Raw genomic sequence first — 18,397 nt, 5'->3', positions numbered from 1 at the left:
CTTGGGTCGGAGGAAAAAAGGCTTTGATGTTTGAGGAACAGCAAGAAGACCAGGATGATTACTCAAAAGGTAAGTGAAAAGTAGAGTAACAAGATGAAGTCAGTAAGTTAGGCAAGGGCTAAATCTTGTAAACGTTTGTATGTCATAGGGGAAGGCATGTGACTTTATTTTTATTTTTTGCCCTGTTGCACCGCTTGCCAGATCTCAGTTCCCCAACCAGGGATTGAACCCGGGCCACAGCAGTGAAAGCCTGAAATCCTAACCCCTAGGCTACCAGGGAACTCCTGGCATGTGATTTTGAAGTGTGATAGAAAGGCATTGGAGGTTTCTGAGCAGGGGAATGACATGAGCTGGTTTATTTTATAATTATCACTCTATGGAGAATAGATCGAATGGGGGCAAGATGGATAGTAGGAAGACCAATTAGGAGGCTATTTCATTTGTCCCAGTGGAATATGGTAGTGATATTTAATTAATTAATTAATTTATATTTATGGCTGCATTGGATCTTTGTTGTTGCATGTGGGCTTTCTCTAGTTGCAGCGAGTGGGGGGCTACTCCTTGTTGCGGTGCACAGGCTTCTCATTGCAGTGGCCTCTCCTGTTGTGGAGCATGGGCTCCAAGCACGGGGGCTTCAGTAGTTGTGGCACGAGGGCTCAGTAGAAGTGGCTCATAGGCTTTAGAGCGCAGGCTCAGTAGTTGTGGCCCATGGGCTTAGTTGCTCCGTGGCATGTGGGATCTTCCCAGACCAGGGCTCGAACCCATGTCCCCTGCATTGGCAGGTGGATTCTTAACCACTGTGCCACCAGGGAAGTCCCTGATAGTGTTTTTGATTTGAATGGTACTGGTGGAATGACAGATATTAGGTTCATGGTGGGTTTGTCCAGAAGATACTGGGCTGCTCCTCTGTCTGGATCCTCTCCTCTTCTCACTGGAACTCCCGAACAACCTATACAAGGCTGCCCCCACAAGTGGATGTCCTCTTTACCCAGATTGGACTCCTCACACAGCCTCCTCCCCCCTATGTAGATAAGGAGCATCTTTGTCTTTTAATTGGTATATTTTATCCATCTACATTTAAGTAATTTTCTTATATATTTGGGCTTAAATCTACTGTCTTCCTAGTTTTTTCTGTTTGTTCAACATGTCCTTTCTTCCTTTTTTCCATCTCCTGCCTATTTTTGGATTAATCAAGTATTTTTCTTTTTTTGGGGGGGGGGTATGCGGGCCTCTCACTGTTGTGGCCTCTCCCATTGCGGAACACAGGCTCCGGACGCGCAGGCTCAGCGGCCATGGCTCACGGGCCCAGCCACTCCGCAGCATGTGGGATCTTCCCGGACCGGGGCACAAACCCGTGTCCCCTGCATCAGTAGGCGGGCTCTCAACCACTGCGCCACCAGGGAAGCCCTGTTAAAGCTATCCGTTAAAAATTTTTTTTTTAATCTTTAGGCTCTGTGGTCAGGCAAAGGGATTTTTTTAAAAATTTATTTATTTTTTTTGGCTGCTCTGTGCAGCTTGCAGGATCTTAGTTCCCCAACCAGGGATTGAACCTGCACCCTTGGCTGTGAAAGCATGGAGTCCTAACCACTGGACTGCCAGGGAATTCCCATAAAGCTATCTGTTAAATTTTTAATTTTACTTATTGTAACTTTAAGTTATAAAAATTCTGTTTGGATATTTTTAATGAATTCTACTTCTGGTTAAATTCTCCATCTTATATCTGTTTTCTTGGAATTTTTGAAAAATATTATTTATTTGGTTGTGTGGGGCCTTGGTTGTGGCAGGTGGGCTCCTTAGTTGTGGCTTGTGGGCTCCTTAGTTGCAGCATGTGGGCTCCTTAGTTGCGGCAGGTGGGCTCCTTAGTTGCGGCAGGCGGGCTCCTTAGTTGCAGCTCCAGGGCTCCTTAGTTGTGGCTCTAGGGCTCCTTGTGGCTCCCCAGCTCCTTAGTTGTGGCACGTGGGCTCCTTAGTTGTGGCTCACCAGCTCATTAGTTGTGGCACACAGGCTCCTCAGTTTGGCATGTGAACTCTTAGTTGTGGCATGCATGTGGGATCTAGTTCCCTGGCTGGGGATTGAACCCAGGCCCCCTGCATTGGGAGTGCGGAGTCTTAGCCACTGTGCCACCAGGGAAGCCCCTGTTTTTTTGGAATATTAATCACAGTTTTGTAATAGCTTGGGTCTGTTTCTGTTGTCTGCTTAACCTCTTGGTTTTTTAGTCATTTTTCTCCAGTCTTTTATACCTGATTATTTATAGTCAAATTCTGGACATTGTGTTTGAAAATTTTTAGAGGCTCTGAAAGTTTCTGAACAATATGTTGTCTTTCTTCAGAGATGATTTAATTTGCCTCTGGTAGGCATACAGAGCATGGGCTGATCAACTTCATCCATTTAAGAATAGTCTGTTTACTGCCTGTTTGTAGATCTTCTGGGGTCTCAGCTGAAAGTCTGGGATGATTATTAGGAAACTTCCTCTTTAGAGAGATCTGGACTCCAATTTCTGTCTCCCTAGCACTTTGAGACTGCCAAAATCTCTACTTGGACTTTTAGCCTTTTAGAAGTTACTTTCTGCTTAACTTCATGGCCTTGATTGATGCTCAGTTTGAGGGTCAGCAAATACCTCAGGGGAAATTCCATGCAGAGTGTTGGCTGAATTCAACATGTTTGCTTTCTCTCCAGGACGTTGGCTGTCCAGTCCTGGCTGCTTTGGTTGTTCATTAGTATCATCAAACAATTATTTTAATTAACCATTTCAGTTGTCTTGGGTGGGTTAGTCTAAAACTAGCTTCTCTGTCATAGTCAGAAACAGAAGTCTCCTTTCCCACCTCTTCTTATAGTATTTCTATATTTTAGAGTAAATAACATGTAAATTATGTTCTGTAACCCTAATCCTCACATTATTAACACATTTTGTTAAAATTAGTCATAGAGTTAAAAAGTTTCAATACTCATACCAATTGTTATGACATAGTTTTGATTTTCCTTCTTTCCAGATCTCTCTTTCTTTTCTTAATTTATTCTTTACTGAATTCCTCAAGAAAGGCTGATGGGTCCTAATGAAATTTACATATCTTTTACTTTACTTTATTCAAGTACATAATATTGTTATCAACAATTTTTTTTATCATTTTATTTTGAATTATTGAATTTTATTTTATTTTTTTATACAGTAGGTTCTTATTAGTCATCCATTTTATACACATCAGTGGATACATGTCAATCCCAATCTCCCAATTCATCACACCACCACCACCACCCCCCGCCACTTCCCCCCTTGGTGTCCATACATTTGTTCTCTACATTTGTGTCTCAATTTCTGCCCTTCAAACCAGTTCATCTGTACCATTTTTCTAGGTTCCACATATATGTGTTAATATGCGGTATTTGATTTTCTTTCCGACTTACTTCACTCTATGACAGTCTCTAGATCTATCCACGTCTCAACAGATGACCCAATTTCGTTCCTTTTATGGCTGAGTAATATTCCATTGTATATGTGTACCACATCTTCTTTATCCATTTGTCTGTCGATGGGCATTTATGTTGCTTCCATGACCTGGCTATTGTAAACAGTGCTGCAATGAACATTGAGGTAGATGTGTCTTTTTGAATTATGGTTTTCTCTGGGTATATGCCCAGTAGTGGGATTGCTGGATCATATAGTAATTCTATTTTTAGTTTTTTAAAGAACCTCCATACTGTTCTCCATAGTGGCTGTATCAATTTACATTCCCACCAACAGTGCAAGAGGGTTCCCTTTTCTCCACACCCTCTCCAGCATTTCTTGTTTGTAGGTTTTCTGACAATGTCCATTCCAACTGGTGTGAGGTGATACCTCATTGTAGTTTTGATTTGCATTTCTCTAATAATCATGATGTTGAGCAGCTTTTCATGTATCTCTTGGCCATCTGTATGTCTTCTTTGGAGAAATGTCTATTTAGGTCTTCTGCCGAGTTTTGGATTGGGTTGTTTGTTTTTTTATTGTTGAGCTGCATGAGCTGTTTATATATTTTGGAGATTAATCCTTTGTCCATTGATTCATTTGCAAATATCTTCTCCCATTTTGAGGGTTGTCTTTTCACCTTGTTTATTGTTTCCTTTGCTGTGCAAAAGCTTTGAAGTTTCATTAGGTCCCATTTGTTTATTTTTGTATTTATTTCCATTACTCTAGGAGGTGGATCAAAAAAAATCTTGTTGTGATTTATGTCAAAGAGTGTTCTTCCTGTGTTTTCCTCTGAGAGTTTTATACTGTCCGATCTTAGATTTAGGTCTATAATCCATTTTGAGTTTATTTTTGTGTATGGTGTTAGGGAGTGTTCTAATTTCATTCTTTTAAATGTACCTGTCCAGTTTTCCCAGCACCACTTATTGGCGAGACTGTCTTTTCTCCATTGTATATCCTTGTCTCCTTTGTATATCCTTGCCGACTTTGTCATAGATTAGTTGACCATAGGTGCGTGGGTTTATCTCTGTGCTTTCTATCGTGTTCCATTGATCTGTATTTCTGTTTTTGTGCTAGTACCATATTGTTTTGATTACTCTAGCTTTGTAATATAGTCTGAAGTCAGGGAGTCTGATTCCTCCAGCTCCGTTTTTTTCCCTCAAGACTGCTTTGGCTATTCAGGGTCTTTTTTGTCTCCATGCAAATTTAAAGATTTTTTGTTCTAGTTCTGCAAAAATGCCATTGGTAATTTGTTAGGAATTGCTTTGAATCTGTAGATTGCTTTGGGTAGTATAGTCATTTTCACAATGTTGATCCTTCCAATCCAAGAACATTGTATATCTCTCCATCTGTTGGTATCATCTTTAATTTCTTTCATCAGTGTCTTATAGTTTTCTGCATGCAGGTCTTTTGTCTCCCTCAGTAGGTTTATTCCTAGGTATTTCATCCTTTTTGTTGCAGTGGTAAATGGGACTGTTTCCTTCATTTCTCTTTCAGATTTTTCATCATTAGTGTATAGGAATGCACGAGATTTCTGTGCATTAATTTTGTATCCTGCAACTTTACCAGATTCATTGATTAGCTCTAGTAGTTTTCTGGTAGCATCTTTAGGATTCTCTATGTATAGTATCATGTCATCTGCAAAGAGTGAGAGTTTTACTTCTTCTTTTCCAATTTGTATTCCTTTTATTTCTTTTACTTCTCTGATTGCCATGGGTAGGACTTCCAAAACTATGTTGAATAATAGTGGTGAGAGTGGACATCTTTGTCTTGTTCCTGCTCTTAGAGGAAATGCTTTCAGTTTTTCCCCATGGAGAATGATGTTTGCTATGGGTTTGTCGTATATGGCCTTTATTATGTTGAGATAGGTTCCCTCTATACTCACTTTCTGGAGAGTTTTTATCATAAATGGGTGCTGAATTTTGTCAAAAGCATTTTCTGCATCTGTTGAGATGATAATATGGTTTTCGTTCTTCAATTTGTTAATATGGTGTATCACATTGATTGATTTGCATATACTGAAGAATTCTTGCATCCCTGGGATAAATCCCACTTGATCATGGTGTATGATCCTTTTAACGTGTTGTTGGACTCTGTTTGCTAATATTTTGTTGAGGATTTTTATATCTATATCCATCAGTGATACTGGTCTGTAACTTTCTTTTTTTGTAGTATCTTTGTCTGGTTTTGGTATCAGGGTGATGGTGGCCTCATAGAATGAGTTTGGGAGTGTTCCTTCCACTGCAATTTTTGGAAGAGTTTGAGAAGGATGGGTGTTAGCTCTTTCTAAATGTTTGATAGAATTCATTTGTGAAGCCATCTGGTCCTGGACTTTTGTTTGTTAGAAGATTTTTAATCACAGTTTCAATTTCATTACTTGTGATTGGTCTGTTCATATTTTTCCTATTTATTCCTGGTTCAGTCTTGGAAGGTTATACCTTTCTAAGAATTTGTCCATTTCTTCCAGGTTTTCCATTTTATTGGCATAGAGTTGCTTGTAGTAGTCTCTTAGGACACTTTGTATTTATGCGGTGTCTGTTGTAACTTCTGCCCTTTCATTTCTAACTTTATGGATTTGAGTCCTCTCCCTCTTTTTCTTGATGAGTCTGGCTAATGGTTTATCAATTTTGTTTATCTTCTCAAAGAACCAGCTTTTAGTTTTATTGATCCTTGCTACTGTTTTCTTTGTTTCTATTTCATTTATTTCTGCTCTGATCTTTATGATTTCTTTCCTTCTGCTAACTTTGGGTTGTTTTGTTCTTTTTCTAGTTCCTTTAGGTGTAAGGTTAGATTGTTTATTTGAGATTTTTCTTGTTTCTTGAGGTAGGCTTGTATAGCTATAAACTTCCCTCTTAGAACTGCTTTTGCTGCATCCCATAGGTTTTGGATCATCGTGTTTTCATTGTCATTTGTCTGTAGGTATTTTTTGATTTCCTCTTTGATTTCTTCAGTGATCTCCTGGTTATTTAGTAATGTATTGTTTAGCCTCCATGTGTTTGTGTTTTTTACATTTGTTTCCCTGTAATAGATCTCTAATCGCATAGCGTTGTGGTTAGAAAAGATGCTTGATATGATTTCAATTTTCTTAAATTTACTGAAGCTTGATTTGTGACCCATGACGTGATCTATCCTGGAGAATGTTCCGTGCACACTTTAGAAGAAAGTGTAATCTGTTTTTTGATGGAATGTCTTATAAATATCAATTAAATCTATCTGGTCTATTGTGTCATTTAAAGCTTCTGTTTCCTTATTTATTTTCATTTTGGATGATCTGCCCATTGGTGTAAGTGAGGTGTTAAAGTCCCCCACTATTATTGTGTTACTGTCGATTTCCTCTTTTATAGCTGTTAGCAGTTGCCTTATGTATTGAGGTGCTCCTATGTTGGATGCATATATATTAATAATTGTTATATCTTCTTATTGGATTGATCCCTTGATCATTATGTAGTGTCCTTCCTTGTCTCTTGTAACATTCTTTATTTTAAAGTCTATTTTCTCTGTTACGAGTATTGCTACCTAGCTTTCTCTTGATTTCCATTTGTATGGAATATCTTTTTCCATCCCCTCACTTTCAGTCTCTATGTGTCCATAGGTCTGAAGTGGGTCTCTTGTATACAGCATATATATGGGTCTTGCATTTGTATCCATTCAGCAAGCCTGTGTCTTTTGGTTGTAGCATTTAATCCATTCACGTTTAAGGTAATTATCGATATGTACCTATGACCATTTTCTTAATTGTTTTGGGTTTGTTTTTGTAGGTACTTTTCTTCTCTTGTGTTTCCCACTTAGAGAAGTTCCTTTAGCATTTGTTGTAGAGCTGGTTTGGTGGTGCTGAATTCTCTTAGCTTTTGCTTGTCTGTAAAACTTTTGATTTCTCCACCGAATCTGAATGAGATCATTGCTGGGTAGAGTAATCTTGGTTGTAGGTTTCATCACTTTAAGTGTATCATGCCGCTCCCTTCTGGCTTGTAGAGTTTCTGCTGAGAAATCAGCTGTTAACCTTATGGAAGTTCCCTTGTATGTTATTTGTCATTTTTCCCTTGCTGCTTTCAGTAAGTTTTCTTTGTCTTTAATTTTTGCCAATTTGATTACTATGTGTCTCGGCATATTTCTCCTTGGGTTTATCCTGTATGGGACTCTCTGCACTTCCTGGAATTGGGTGGCTATTTCCTTTCCCATGTTAGGGAAGTTTTTGACTATAATCTCTTCAAATATTTTCTTGGCTCCTTTCTCTCTCTCTTCTCCTTCTGGGACCCCTATAGTGCGAATGTTGTTGCATTTAATGGTGTCCTCGAGGTCTTTTAGGCTGTCTTCATTTCTTTTCATTCTTTTCTCTTTATTCAGTTCCACAGCAGTGAGTTCTTCCATTCTGTCTTCCAGGTCACTTATCTGTTCTTCTGCTTCAGTTATTCTGCTATTGATTCCTTCTAGTGTATCTTTCATTTCAATTATTGTATTTTTCATCTCTGTTTGTTCTTTAATTCTTCTAAATCTTTGTTAAACATTTCTTGTATCTTCTCGATCTTTGCCTCCATTCTTTTTCCAAGGTCCTGCATCATCTTCACTATCATTATTCTGAATTCTTTTGCTGGAAGGTTGCCTATCTCCACTTCATTTAGTTGTTTTTCTGGTGTTTTATCTTGTTCCTTCATCTGGTACATAGCCCTCTGCCTTTTCATTTTGTCTATCTTTCTGTGAATGTGGTTTTTGTTCCACAGGCTGCAGGATTGTAGTTCTTCTTGCTTCTCAACAATATATTTAACCTGAAAAATTTTTAATATTTTAATGCAGTTTTTTGTCATCAATGTCAATATTATTTTTGTTATTTTTTTAAAGTATGTATTGTAATTTATTTTGATTGCTTCGTGTATTAGTTGCAGGCACAAAGGATCTTCGTTAAGGCATGTGGGATCTTTTCGTGTGGCACGCAGGCTCTTTGTTGCGTCACTTGGGCTTCTCTCTAGTTGTGGTGTGCAGGCTCCAGGGCACGTGGGCTCTGTAGTTAGTGACACACAGCCTCTCTATTTGAGGCACGCGAGCTCAGTAGTTGTCGTGCACAGGCTTAGTTGTCCCGTCGCATGTGGGATCTTAGTTCTCTGACCAGGGATCAAACCTTCGTCTCCTGCATTGGAAGGTGGATTGTTTACCACTGGACCACCAGGGAAGTCCCTGTATGATTACTGGAGCTTTTTAGTGTGCCTCTACTAACCTTTGGAGTATTCCCTTCTTATTAGTCTTCTTTTCCAGTTTTTAAAAAATTCTTGGTTATTTCTCCATATAGAGTCTTGAATTAACATGGCTAATTCTAGGAAAAAATAAATTCATTGGTATTTTTAATTTGGATTGTGTTAATTTTATTCTACCTCTGTTTGCATAAAATGCATCTGTTGGATCTTACAGCAAGATTGCTTTTCTAAGGAGCATTATAAGAAAGAAATAAATCATTTGCCTGGCATATTATTCTGTTAAAAGACTAACTTTCTAGTTCTAGAAGAGAAATTATTTTCTTCTTCTGCTTGTTGAGTAGAATTTTCCACTGGGATTCAGAATCACAGAGTATCAGTTAAAACTGCAAGCCACCTTATGGCCACCCCTCTTATGCTTTTGGGATCTCTCAGGAAGGAACCACATGGTGCTGATTTCTCTGAAAGCTGCTTTCTCCAAAGCAGGGCAGCACTTCGTCCAGGAGGTCTCAGAATTTTGCAGCTCAGGTGGAGTCATATCCTGATCTCTTTCGTTGCCCTGCTGAGACATCCTCCAGACTTTCCATGTTTTGGGGTCTGCTTGTGTTACCCTAAGAAATAGGGACTGTGTAGTGTAATCGCATGGAGGTTTACCTGGATTTAGGGTGTCAGCTACCCCAGTTTTTCAGTGGTAGCTATATATTTGTGTAGAAAACCCCAAACAAAAATATTTTGCTAATCCTTTTAAAACATATACTTAAGGGCTTCCCTGATGGCTCAGTGGTTTAGAATTCATCTGCCAATGCAGGGGACATGGGTTCGAGCCCTGGTCCGGGAAGATCCCACATGCCACGGAGCAACTAAGACCGTGTGCCACAACTACTGAGCCCACACGCCACAACTTCTGAAGCCAACATGCCTAGAGCCCGTGGCCCACAACAAGAGAAGCCACCATAATGAGGAGTCCACGCAGCACAAAGAGTACCCCCCACTTACTGCAACTAGAGAAAGCCCACTCACAGCAATGAAGACCCAATGCAGGCAAAAATTAATTAATTAATTAATTTAAAAATTTTAAAAAATAATAAAACATACACTTAAAAGCCATTTACACAAATGGATTTAAAGTGTAGTGTTGATCCTTAATTCGAATCAGTGTAGCATTATTGCATTGCGTTAGGCCACTTATATCTCTGACCTACAGGCTTTTTCCATTCTAGGTGATAATCTGGTGACTAAAGTAAGCCATTACAAATTAATTTTTGGAACAGAGTTTGGGCAAAAAGAAAAATGACTTTTAGAGTTCATAATTAAATATTTCAGAACAAATAAAAAGAAGTAGAATATAGGTGAGTTAGAGGGACAAGACACTTTACATTCATTTTTTTTAAAATAGACTTCATTCATAGTCTCCATTCACAGCAAAATTGAATGGAAGGTACAGAAATTTTCCACATACTCCCTGAGGATTGCATTATTTTTATAAGTTAGTGGGAATCTACATCTTTTTTGTGTTTACATTTTTATACTTTAAAAAATTCAGTTTATTGATGAATATATAATTGACATACATTAAAATTCACTCTTTTTAGTATCCAGTTTTAGGCATTTTAATAAACGTATATAGTTATGTAACTACCACTACAATCAATTTTTAGAACAGTTCCTAAGTCTCCTCATGCTCCCAGTGTTTCTTCACTAAGTTAAATCTAGCTTTTGGGCTAAGAAATACATTTTTTATCATGTTAAGGAAGTAACTGTATATTCCTATTATTTTGAGTGCTTTTTTTAATAAATAATGAGTGCTGAGTTAATGTCAGATGGCTTTCCAGTGTCTTTAGAAATAAGTGTATAATTTTAATCCTTAGAATAATTAATATTATAGGGATTTCCTTGGCAGTCCAGTGGTTAAGACTCCGTGCTTCCAATGCAGGGGGCATGGGTTCAATCTCTGGTCAGGTAATTAAGATTCCACATGCCGTGTGGCCAATAAAATAAAATAAAATAAAAATAAATTTAAAAAAAATAATTAATATTATAAATTTTTTAGAAGATTTACTAATGTTGAACTGCCCTTCCATTCTCAGGGTAAGCCACGGTTAGTTATGCTATATTTTCTTTTAGTGTGCTATGAGTTTTGGCATGAATTTTTATAAGTGATATTGGCATATAGCTTTCCTTTACTAGGTTTAGATTTCATTTTTAAACTCACTTAAAAATAATTTGGGGCGCTTCCCTGGTGGCGCAGTGGTTAAGAATCCGCTTGCCTATGCAGGGGACATGGGTTCGATCCCTGGTCCAGGAAGATCCCTCATGCCATGGAGCAACTAAGCCCATGCGCCACAACTACTAAGCCTGTGCACCACAACTACTGAAGCCTAAGCGCCTAGAGCCCATGCTCTGCAACAAGAGCAATGAGAAGCCTGCACACTGCAACCAAGAGTAGCCCCTGCTCGCCGCAGCTAGAGAAAGCCCACGTGCAACAACGAAGACCAAACGCAGCCAAAAATAAAATAAACTTTAAAAAATAACTTGGAAAAAAAATAACTTGGAATTATTTTTAACATGCTGGGCTACTTTAAATATTGGGCTACATGCTTTCTAAAGTTTTGATAATCTTCAAGATAGTTTTTGGAGAAGGTCTTTGACTACTTTCTCTATATTTTCTTAGAAAATTACCCTTTATTGCCATAGTAGTTCCTTACGATTTTCAAAATATTCTATTTTATTAATAATTTGTTAGTGTCAAGAAGTGTAAAGGGTCTGAAATTTTACCCTACTTGCAAGCTAACAAGTAACCTACAGCAGTGTCATGGATGCTGGCAGAAGACACAAGACTCCTAATCCAAAGGCAGAGGATTTTATTGCTCAAAGCACAACAAGCAGCATGAACATCAACATATTTGCCTTGTTCCTCTTTGCCCACAAGTTCCACGGGGGTGATGAAGATGGTCCAGGTAGATACGTGAGCATTCAGTGAGCTGCATTATGGGAGAGGACCTGGAGTTTAGAGAACCCAAATCTTTCATAATGGGTAATACACATGCATGACCTTTGCTTTGAGGGAGATACTACCTTTATTATATTGAACAGTTAGCAAACCTGTAGGTTGATTTAGAGAGAGAGAGTATCTCTACCTTCCAAGAGTATTTGTTATACAAACATTCTCAAAATGATAGTCCAGAACAAAGGTAGTCAGTGTTTCTGCTTGCAAGATGTGCTCTGATACCTAGTTGCTGTTTTTTATTTTGTTTGAATGCTTTCCTTTTTTTTCTTAAAAAAAATATTTTTTTAATTTATTATTTTTGGCTGTGTTGGGTCTTTGTAGCTGTGCACGGGCTTTCTCTAGTTGTGGCGAGCGGGGGCTGCTCTTTGTTGCGGTGCATGTGCTTCTTATTGCGGTGGCTTCTCTTGTTGCAGAGCACGAACTCTAGGAACGCAGGCTCAGTAGTTGTGGCTCACGGGCTCCAGAGCGCAGGCTCAGTAGTTGTGGTGCACGGGCTTAGTTGCTCCGTGGCATGTGGGATCTTCCTGGATCAGGGATTGAACCTGTGTCCCCTGCATTGGCAGGCAGATTCTTAACTGCTGTGCCACCAGGGAAGTCCCTCCTGTTTTTTCTTATTATCTTAGCAGTTGGTTAATATATTTCATTTAATTTTTTTCAAACAACCTGGGTTTTTCACTTGCATATTAATTTCATTATTTTTCTGTTATCTAATTAATGGAATTCTGCATTTATTTTAATTTATTTTCTCCTGGGTTCCTCAGTATATTTTGTTGTTCTTTTCTTAAGTTTTGAGTGGGATACTCATATATTTTTTTCTTTCATTTCTATTGCTCTATTTAAATATATTGATGAATTTTCTTCTAAGATCTGTAGCTGTATTTCATAGATTCTTGATAATGTGGTATTTTCAGTATTCTAGAAATTCTTCAATTTTTTAAATTTAGTAAATAGTTTTAAATTTTTGAAGTGAAGATGTCTCTTGGTTTTACGATTTTATTTCTCATTTTGTTTCACAGTGATCAGGCAATGATTTGAGTCATTTCAACAATTTTATACATTTATACAGTAGTCACAGAAAAATACTTTCCTATCTCTCCTATCCCATCTTCTCCCATCTCTTTTCTTACTTCATTAGATATTCTTCACTCAAGTCCCCCATCTGGGTCACTGTCTTCAAGCCCACATCTAACATAGCCTTTATTTGTACTCTCTTGTACTCAGGTGATACCAAATCCCATTCCATAGTTGACAGCCATTCTTCTGTACTCAATATCTACACATGCCTTTTTGCTCAGGATTTCATAAGCCTGTCAATATTAGCATGATTGAAAAATATTTGAGATCATTCTCTGGGAAGTACGAAAGTTTCTGCGGCTATGTAGGATTGGAGAGGAGCACCTAGGGAAGATATGGAGGAGCAAGTGTTTGAGTAAATGTAGCACTGATGTAGTAATCGTATGAACTCTGGTGGAGATAAGCAAGTCATTGTAGTACAGTATAAAAGATTAGAGGCAGGGCCTCCCTGGTGGTGCAGTGGTCACAAATCCACCTGGTAGTGCAGGGAACACCGGTTTGAGCCCTGGTCTGGGAAGATCTCACATGCTGCGGAGCATCTAGACCCGTGCACCACAACTACTGAGCCTGCACTCTAGAGCCCACAAGCCACAACTACTGAGCCCACGTGCCATAACTACTGATGCCTGCATGCCACAACTCCTGAAGCCCGCATGACACAACTACTGAAGCCTGAGCACCTAGAGCCCGTGCTCCACAAGAGAAGCCACCTCAATGAGAAGCCCGCGCACTGCAACGAAGAGTAGCCCCTGCTCACTGCAACTAGATAAAGCCTGCACACAGCAACAAAGACCCAACACAGCCAGAAATAAAATAAATTTAAAAAAAGGTTAAAGACGGATGTATATATTTGTTAGTGATTACATAATTGTGGGAATTAAATGAGTAACATCTATTGTGAATTTGGGGTTGCTTATTCAATAGTAAGTGAACTTAGAATCGTTTCTGCCACTGGGAAAACTTAAGGGTAAGAGACTAACAGAATAACAAGTGAGAAAATTAATAAATATGTTATTGCAGTGTTATAGAGACGAGCAACATGTTTCTGGGATAGAGCATAAAGTGCTTAGACTTAAATAGGATCAGCAGGAATATCTTTTCTGAAGAAGTGATTTTTGATTTGAGATCTGAGGATGAAGAGAAGTCAAGCACGCAAAATCAGAGGATTTCTCAAAGAAGGAGCAACCTGTCAAGAGCCCTATTTAATGGCAACAGTTGCATTAAACATTAAACAGTGCATTTTGTGAGCTGAAAAGAGGCCTTTATGGCATGAACAGAGAAAGTAAATGGGAGAGGAGTTGATAAGCAGAAGCCTTATTATTCATGCTCAGGTATTTCTGTTTTATTCTAATTGTAAAGAGAAATCATTGAAAACGTTTAAGTAGAGAGACTCAAACATTGATCAGCAACAGGGTCATTTATTGTCAGATATAAAAAAGAACGAAACAAAAACATGTGCAGGAACTAGTCCTGTAGATCTTGTTTCAGTCAAACATCTCTGTATAGTTTTAACAGACCTTTAGGTGATTCTTACACACACTTAAATCAGGCCTCCACTGATTTACCTTGTTTGCCTAATCACCAACCTCACCTCCATTCCTGAACTTTCTTTATTCTCTGTTTCCTTTGCCTTGTTTTGAAATGTATGAGAATATAGTCTGTTCCATAATACAGTTAATAATCCGTAATACAAATTAGCTTAGTAATGATATGAAGTAGGGAATGATATTAGTATAATGTGGAACTTAGTTGTTTCACAGGTAATTTTCCTGGTTGAATAGTGCCAGAATGGTAGAAATAGATTTATAACATTCAGCAGGAAAGGCAAAAGCCTTTAATTTGATACTTTATTGTTAAGAGCCCTTACACCTCCATATTAAGAAAATTAATAATAAATGCCTACATTCAGGCTCCCTCCCCAGACATGGATACCATCAACCTTGCATGTCTCCTAGCTGATGACAGGTTTAACTTCATCCTATTTCCATCTTAATGGTAGCCTCACTGGCTCAGGGCTTTATTTTCATGTACAATGTCTCAGCACCTAAAATCCAGTGTTCTCAATTTTTTGTGTGCATTTTAATATCCATGATGCAGCCTTCAGCTGTGTTGAGCTGCCTTTCAGGTTATCTCTTGAGATATCAATTATTATATTTGTTAGTGCTCTGCCAATAAAGTTGCATAGATTTGAGTGTTCTTCTCCAGCCCTGTTTTCCCCGTAAACTCTAATTTTTGGTGTGTAATTTTACAGAAGATAGGTTTTTTTAGGTACACATGTGTTATTGTAGCAAGAATGCCTATCTTCTAGAGATGTCTAATCCATTCACTGGTAATGATGCTGAAAATTCAGCCTTTGTGCACCAGTGCCATATCGAATCTCAGAGACAGAGGTTTGGGTGAAGTAAAAAAGAATAGCTTTATTGCTTTGCCAGGCAAACGGGGACACAGCAGGCTAGTGCCTCAAGAACTGTGTGTCCCAACCCAGGAGGATTTGGTGAGTTTTATAGCAGTGGTTCAAGGGCGGGGTTGCTGATAAGGATCAGGTTGTGTGCAGGGCCTGTATTCCTTTAATCTGGCCTCAGGTGGTCTCCTGATGAGCGTCTCAAGGTTATCAAACTGTGACTTTCTCTCTGGAACATCTTCTGTTTGGTGCGGGTTTTAGTTCTGCAGAAGAACTCAAAGATACTGTTATGTGTATCCCTTGAGGTAGAACCAGGACACCCCAAGGCTGTACTGTTGTTTCTTACTACTCCTTCCTTGTTTCTGCATCCCCTCCCTTCCCTGATTAGCAACTGTTCGAATTTGCCCTTTGGGACTCAGGGAAGTTCATGGAGGCTGGAGTCTGTTCCCTGCAAACAAAGAAATGGGGGACACAGAAAGGCTTCCGTGCCCAGGAGCCCCACAGAGTCCTGCTCAGTTTCAGTAATAGGCATTATTTTAGGTGCTTTTTAATTTCTGTATAGTTTTCTTTCTTCTGGAACCGGAAAACAGTGTGTGTTTGCTTTCTTGTTTTCTTTCAGATTTGGAGTCCAGATACAGGACCAATACTTTATCTCCAGAAAAGGACATTTATGAAATATATTCATTCCAGTGGGAGATAATGGAAAGAATTAAAAGCTATGGCCTTCAAGACTCCTTTTTTAGAAATGATTGGGAATGCAAAAGCAAGATTGAGGGGCAAAAGGAACCACAAGAGGGATATTTTGGGCAAGTGAAAATTGCTTCTGAAAAAATGTCCACTTACAAAAGGCATAATCTTCTTGCTGAGTATCAGAGAATTCATAACGGAGAAAAGTTATATGAATGTAAGGAATGTAGGAAGACCTTTATTCGTCGCTCAACACTTAGTCAACACCTGAGAATTCATACTGGTGAAAAACCTTACAAATGTAAAGAATGTGGGCAGGCCTTTAGACAGCGTGCACACCTTATTAGACATCACAAACTTCATACTGGTGAGAAACCCTATGAATGTAAGGAATGTGGGAAGGCCTTTACAGTCCTCCAAGAACTTACTCAACATCAGAGACTTCATACTGGTGAAAAGCCCTATGAATGTAAGGAATGTGGGAAGGCCTTTAGAGTACATCAGCAGCTTGCTCGACATCAGAGAATTCACACTGGTGAGAAGCCCTATGAATGTAAGGCATGTGGGAAGACTTTTAGGCAGTGTACACACCTTACTCGACATCAGAGACTTCATACTTCTGAGAAGCTCTATGAATGTAAGGAATGTGGGAAGGCCTTCGTATGTGGTCCAGACCTTAGAATACATCAGAAAATTCATTTTGGGGAGAAACCTTATGAATGTAAGGAGTGTGGAAAGGCTTTTAGAATATGCCAACAGCTTACTGTCCATCAGAGTATTCATACTGGTGAGAAACCCTATGAATGTAAAGAGTGTGGGAAGACTTTTAGATTAAGGCAACAACTTGTTCGCCATCAGAGAATTCATACTCGTGAGAAACCCTATGAATGTATGGAATGTTGGAAGACCTTTAGTAGTTACTCACAACTTATTTCCCATCAGAGCATTCATATTGGTGAGAGACCTTATGAATGTGAAGAATGTGGGAAGGCCTTTAGACTACTCTCACAACTTACTCAACATCAGAGTATTCATACTGGTGAGAAACCTTATGAATGTAAGGAATGTAGAAAGCCTTTTAGATTGTTCTCACAACTTACTCAACATCAGAGTATTCATACTGGAGAGAAACCTTATGAATGTAAGGAATGTGGTAAAGCTTTTAGACTTTATTCTTTTCTTACTCAACACCAGAGAATTCATACTGGTGAGAAACCCTACAAATGTAAGGAATGTAAGAAGGCCTTTAGACAACATTCACACCTTACTCAGCATCAGAAAATTCATAATGGAATTTAATACAAGAAGGCTTTCAAATGTACATGTTACAGAACATCAGAAAATTCATTTTTGAGAAAATTTGTTTCATGCTCATAACTAAGCATTAAAAAGTTTATATTTCAGAAAAAATTGTTGCTTTAAAACCTTCCACCACCATTCAGACATTGTATATCTTCAGCAAATTTATATGAGGAAATAATATAATGAATGCAGGAAAATCTTTAGCCTTATCTATCATCACCATTTCACCCCTTTATTATCAGTGTGTTATTAGATAAGGTACTTAAATTTCTGTGCCTCATTTTGCTCACTTGTAAAATGGTGATAGTAGTACCTATGTATATTAGTTATTTATTGCTGTGTAATAAATTACCACAAACTTAGTAGCTTAAAATAATACACATTATCTCAGTTTCTGTGGGTCAGGAGTCTAGGCATAACTTAGTTGGTTTCTCTGCTTCAGGGCCTCTCACAAGGCTAAAATCAAGATTTCAACCATGGCTGAGTCTCATCGGAAGGCTCAACTGGGGAAGGGATACACTTCCAACCTCATGTGGTTGTTGACCGAATTAATTCACTGAGGGCTGTTGCGCTGAGGTCCTCAGTTTCTAGCTGGCTGTTGGCTAAATGCTGACTTCAATTCCTTGCTACATGGGCCTCTTCAAGGTGGCTGCTTACTTCATCAGAGTGTGCAAGCCAAGGAAGCAAGAGGCTGCTAGCATCAAAGAAGCTATCGTCTTGTGTAATCTAATCATTGAAATGACATTATTTCATCACCTTTTCTATCTTCTTTTGGTTAGAAGCAAGGAACTAGGCCACACTACACTCAAGGGAACAGGCTTACACAAGAGTATGAATACCGGGAGGAAGGGACCACTGGGGCCAATTCAGAGTCAGCCTCCTACATCATGTAATAGAATTGTTGTGAGGAGTGAGTAGTTAATAGTTGGAAAAATAGCAGCCACATAGCATGTTTTCTGTAAATATTACCTATAGTTGTTATTAACATCATTAGTATTAGTGAATTCATATGAGAGGAATATCCTATAGAAGTAATAAATGTAGAAATGCCTCCTGTCACTGCTCAGCACTTACTAAACTTAAGATAATTTATTCTGGATAAAATCTAGGAGGTTATACTGAATGTGAGAAGTTCTTCATCACTAGAGCTGCATCCGAAATTTCATGCTGAAAAGAAACCTTATGAATTTTATGAATGTGAGGTTGTTAAGAGTACAACGATTGGAAGAATCAAAGAGAAATACGAAATTATTTTCCCATAATAAATTCCAAAGAGTAAATGTTTTATAATCTCTCATCTCTGA

The 18,397-nt window shown here is 38.5% G+C and overlaps 1 protein-coding gene across 3 annotated transcripts in view; it reads left to right on the top strand.

The window, feature by feature from the left end:
* The window catches only part of LOC132510373 (zinc finger protein 14 homolog), a 139,492-nt gene extending 122,200 nt beyond the window's left edge, over positions 1-17,292 (top strand). For 2 of the 3 annotated variants that reach the window (XM_060132365.1, XM_060132364.1), the window contains one exon: positions 15,724-17,292. In XM_060132365.1, the coding sequence (XP_059988348.1) occupies positions 15,724-17,090 (1,367 nt within the window). In that variant the 3' untranslated portion in view covers positions 17,091-17,292. The remainder of the gene's footprint in view (positions 1-15,723) is intronic. The other variant, XM_060132370.1, reaches the window with a different exon arrangement.
* The last annotated feature ends 1,105 nt before the right edge of the window (positions 17,293-18,397 follow it).

The sequence above is a fragment of the Lagenorhynchus albirostris genome, chromosome 19 (assembly GCF_949774975.1).
Source record: "Lagenorhynchus albirostris chromosome 19, mLagAlb1.1, whole genome shotgun sequence".
NCBI lineage: Eukaryota > Metazoa > Chordata > Mammalia > Artiodactyla > Delphinidae > Lagenorhynchus > Lagenorhynchus albirostris.
This window is presented reverse-complemented; position numbering and strand designations above follow the sequence as displayed.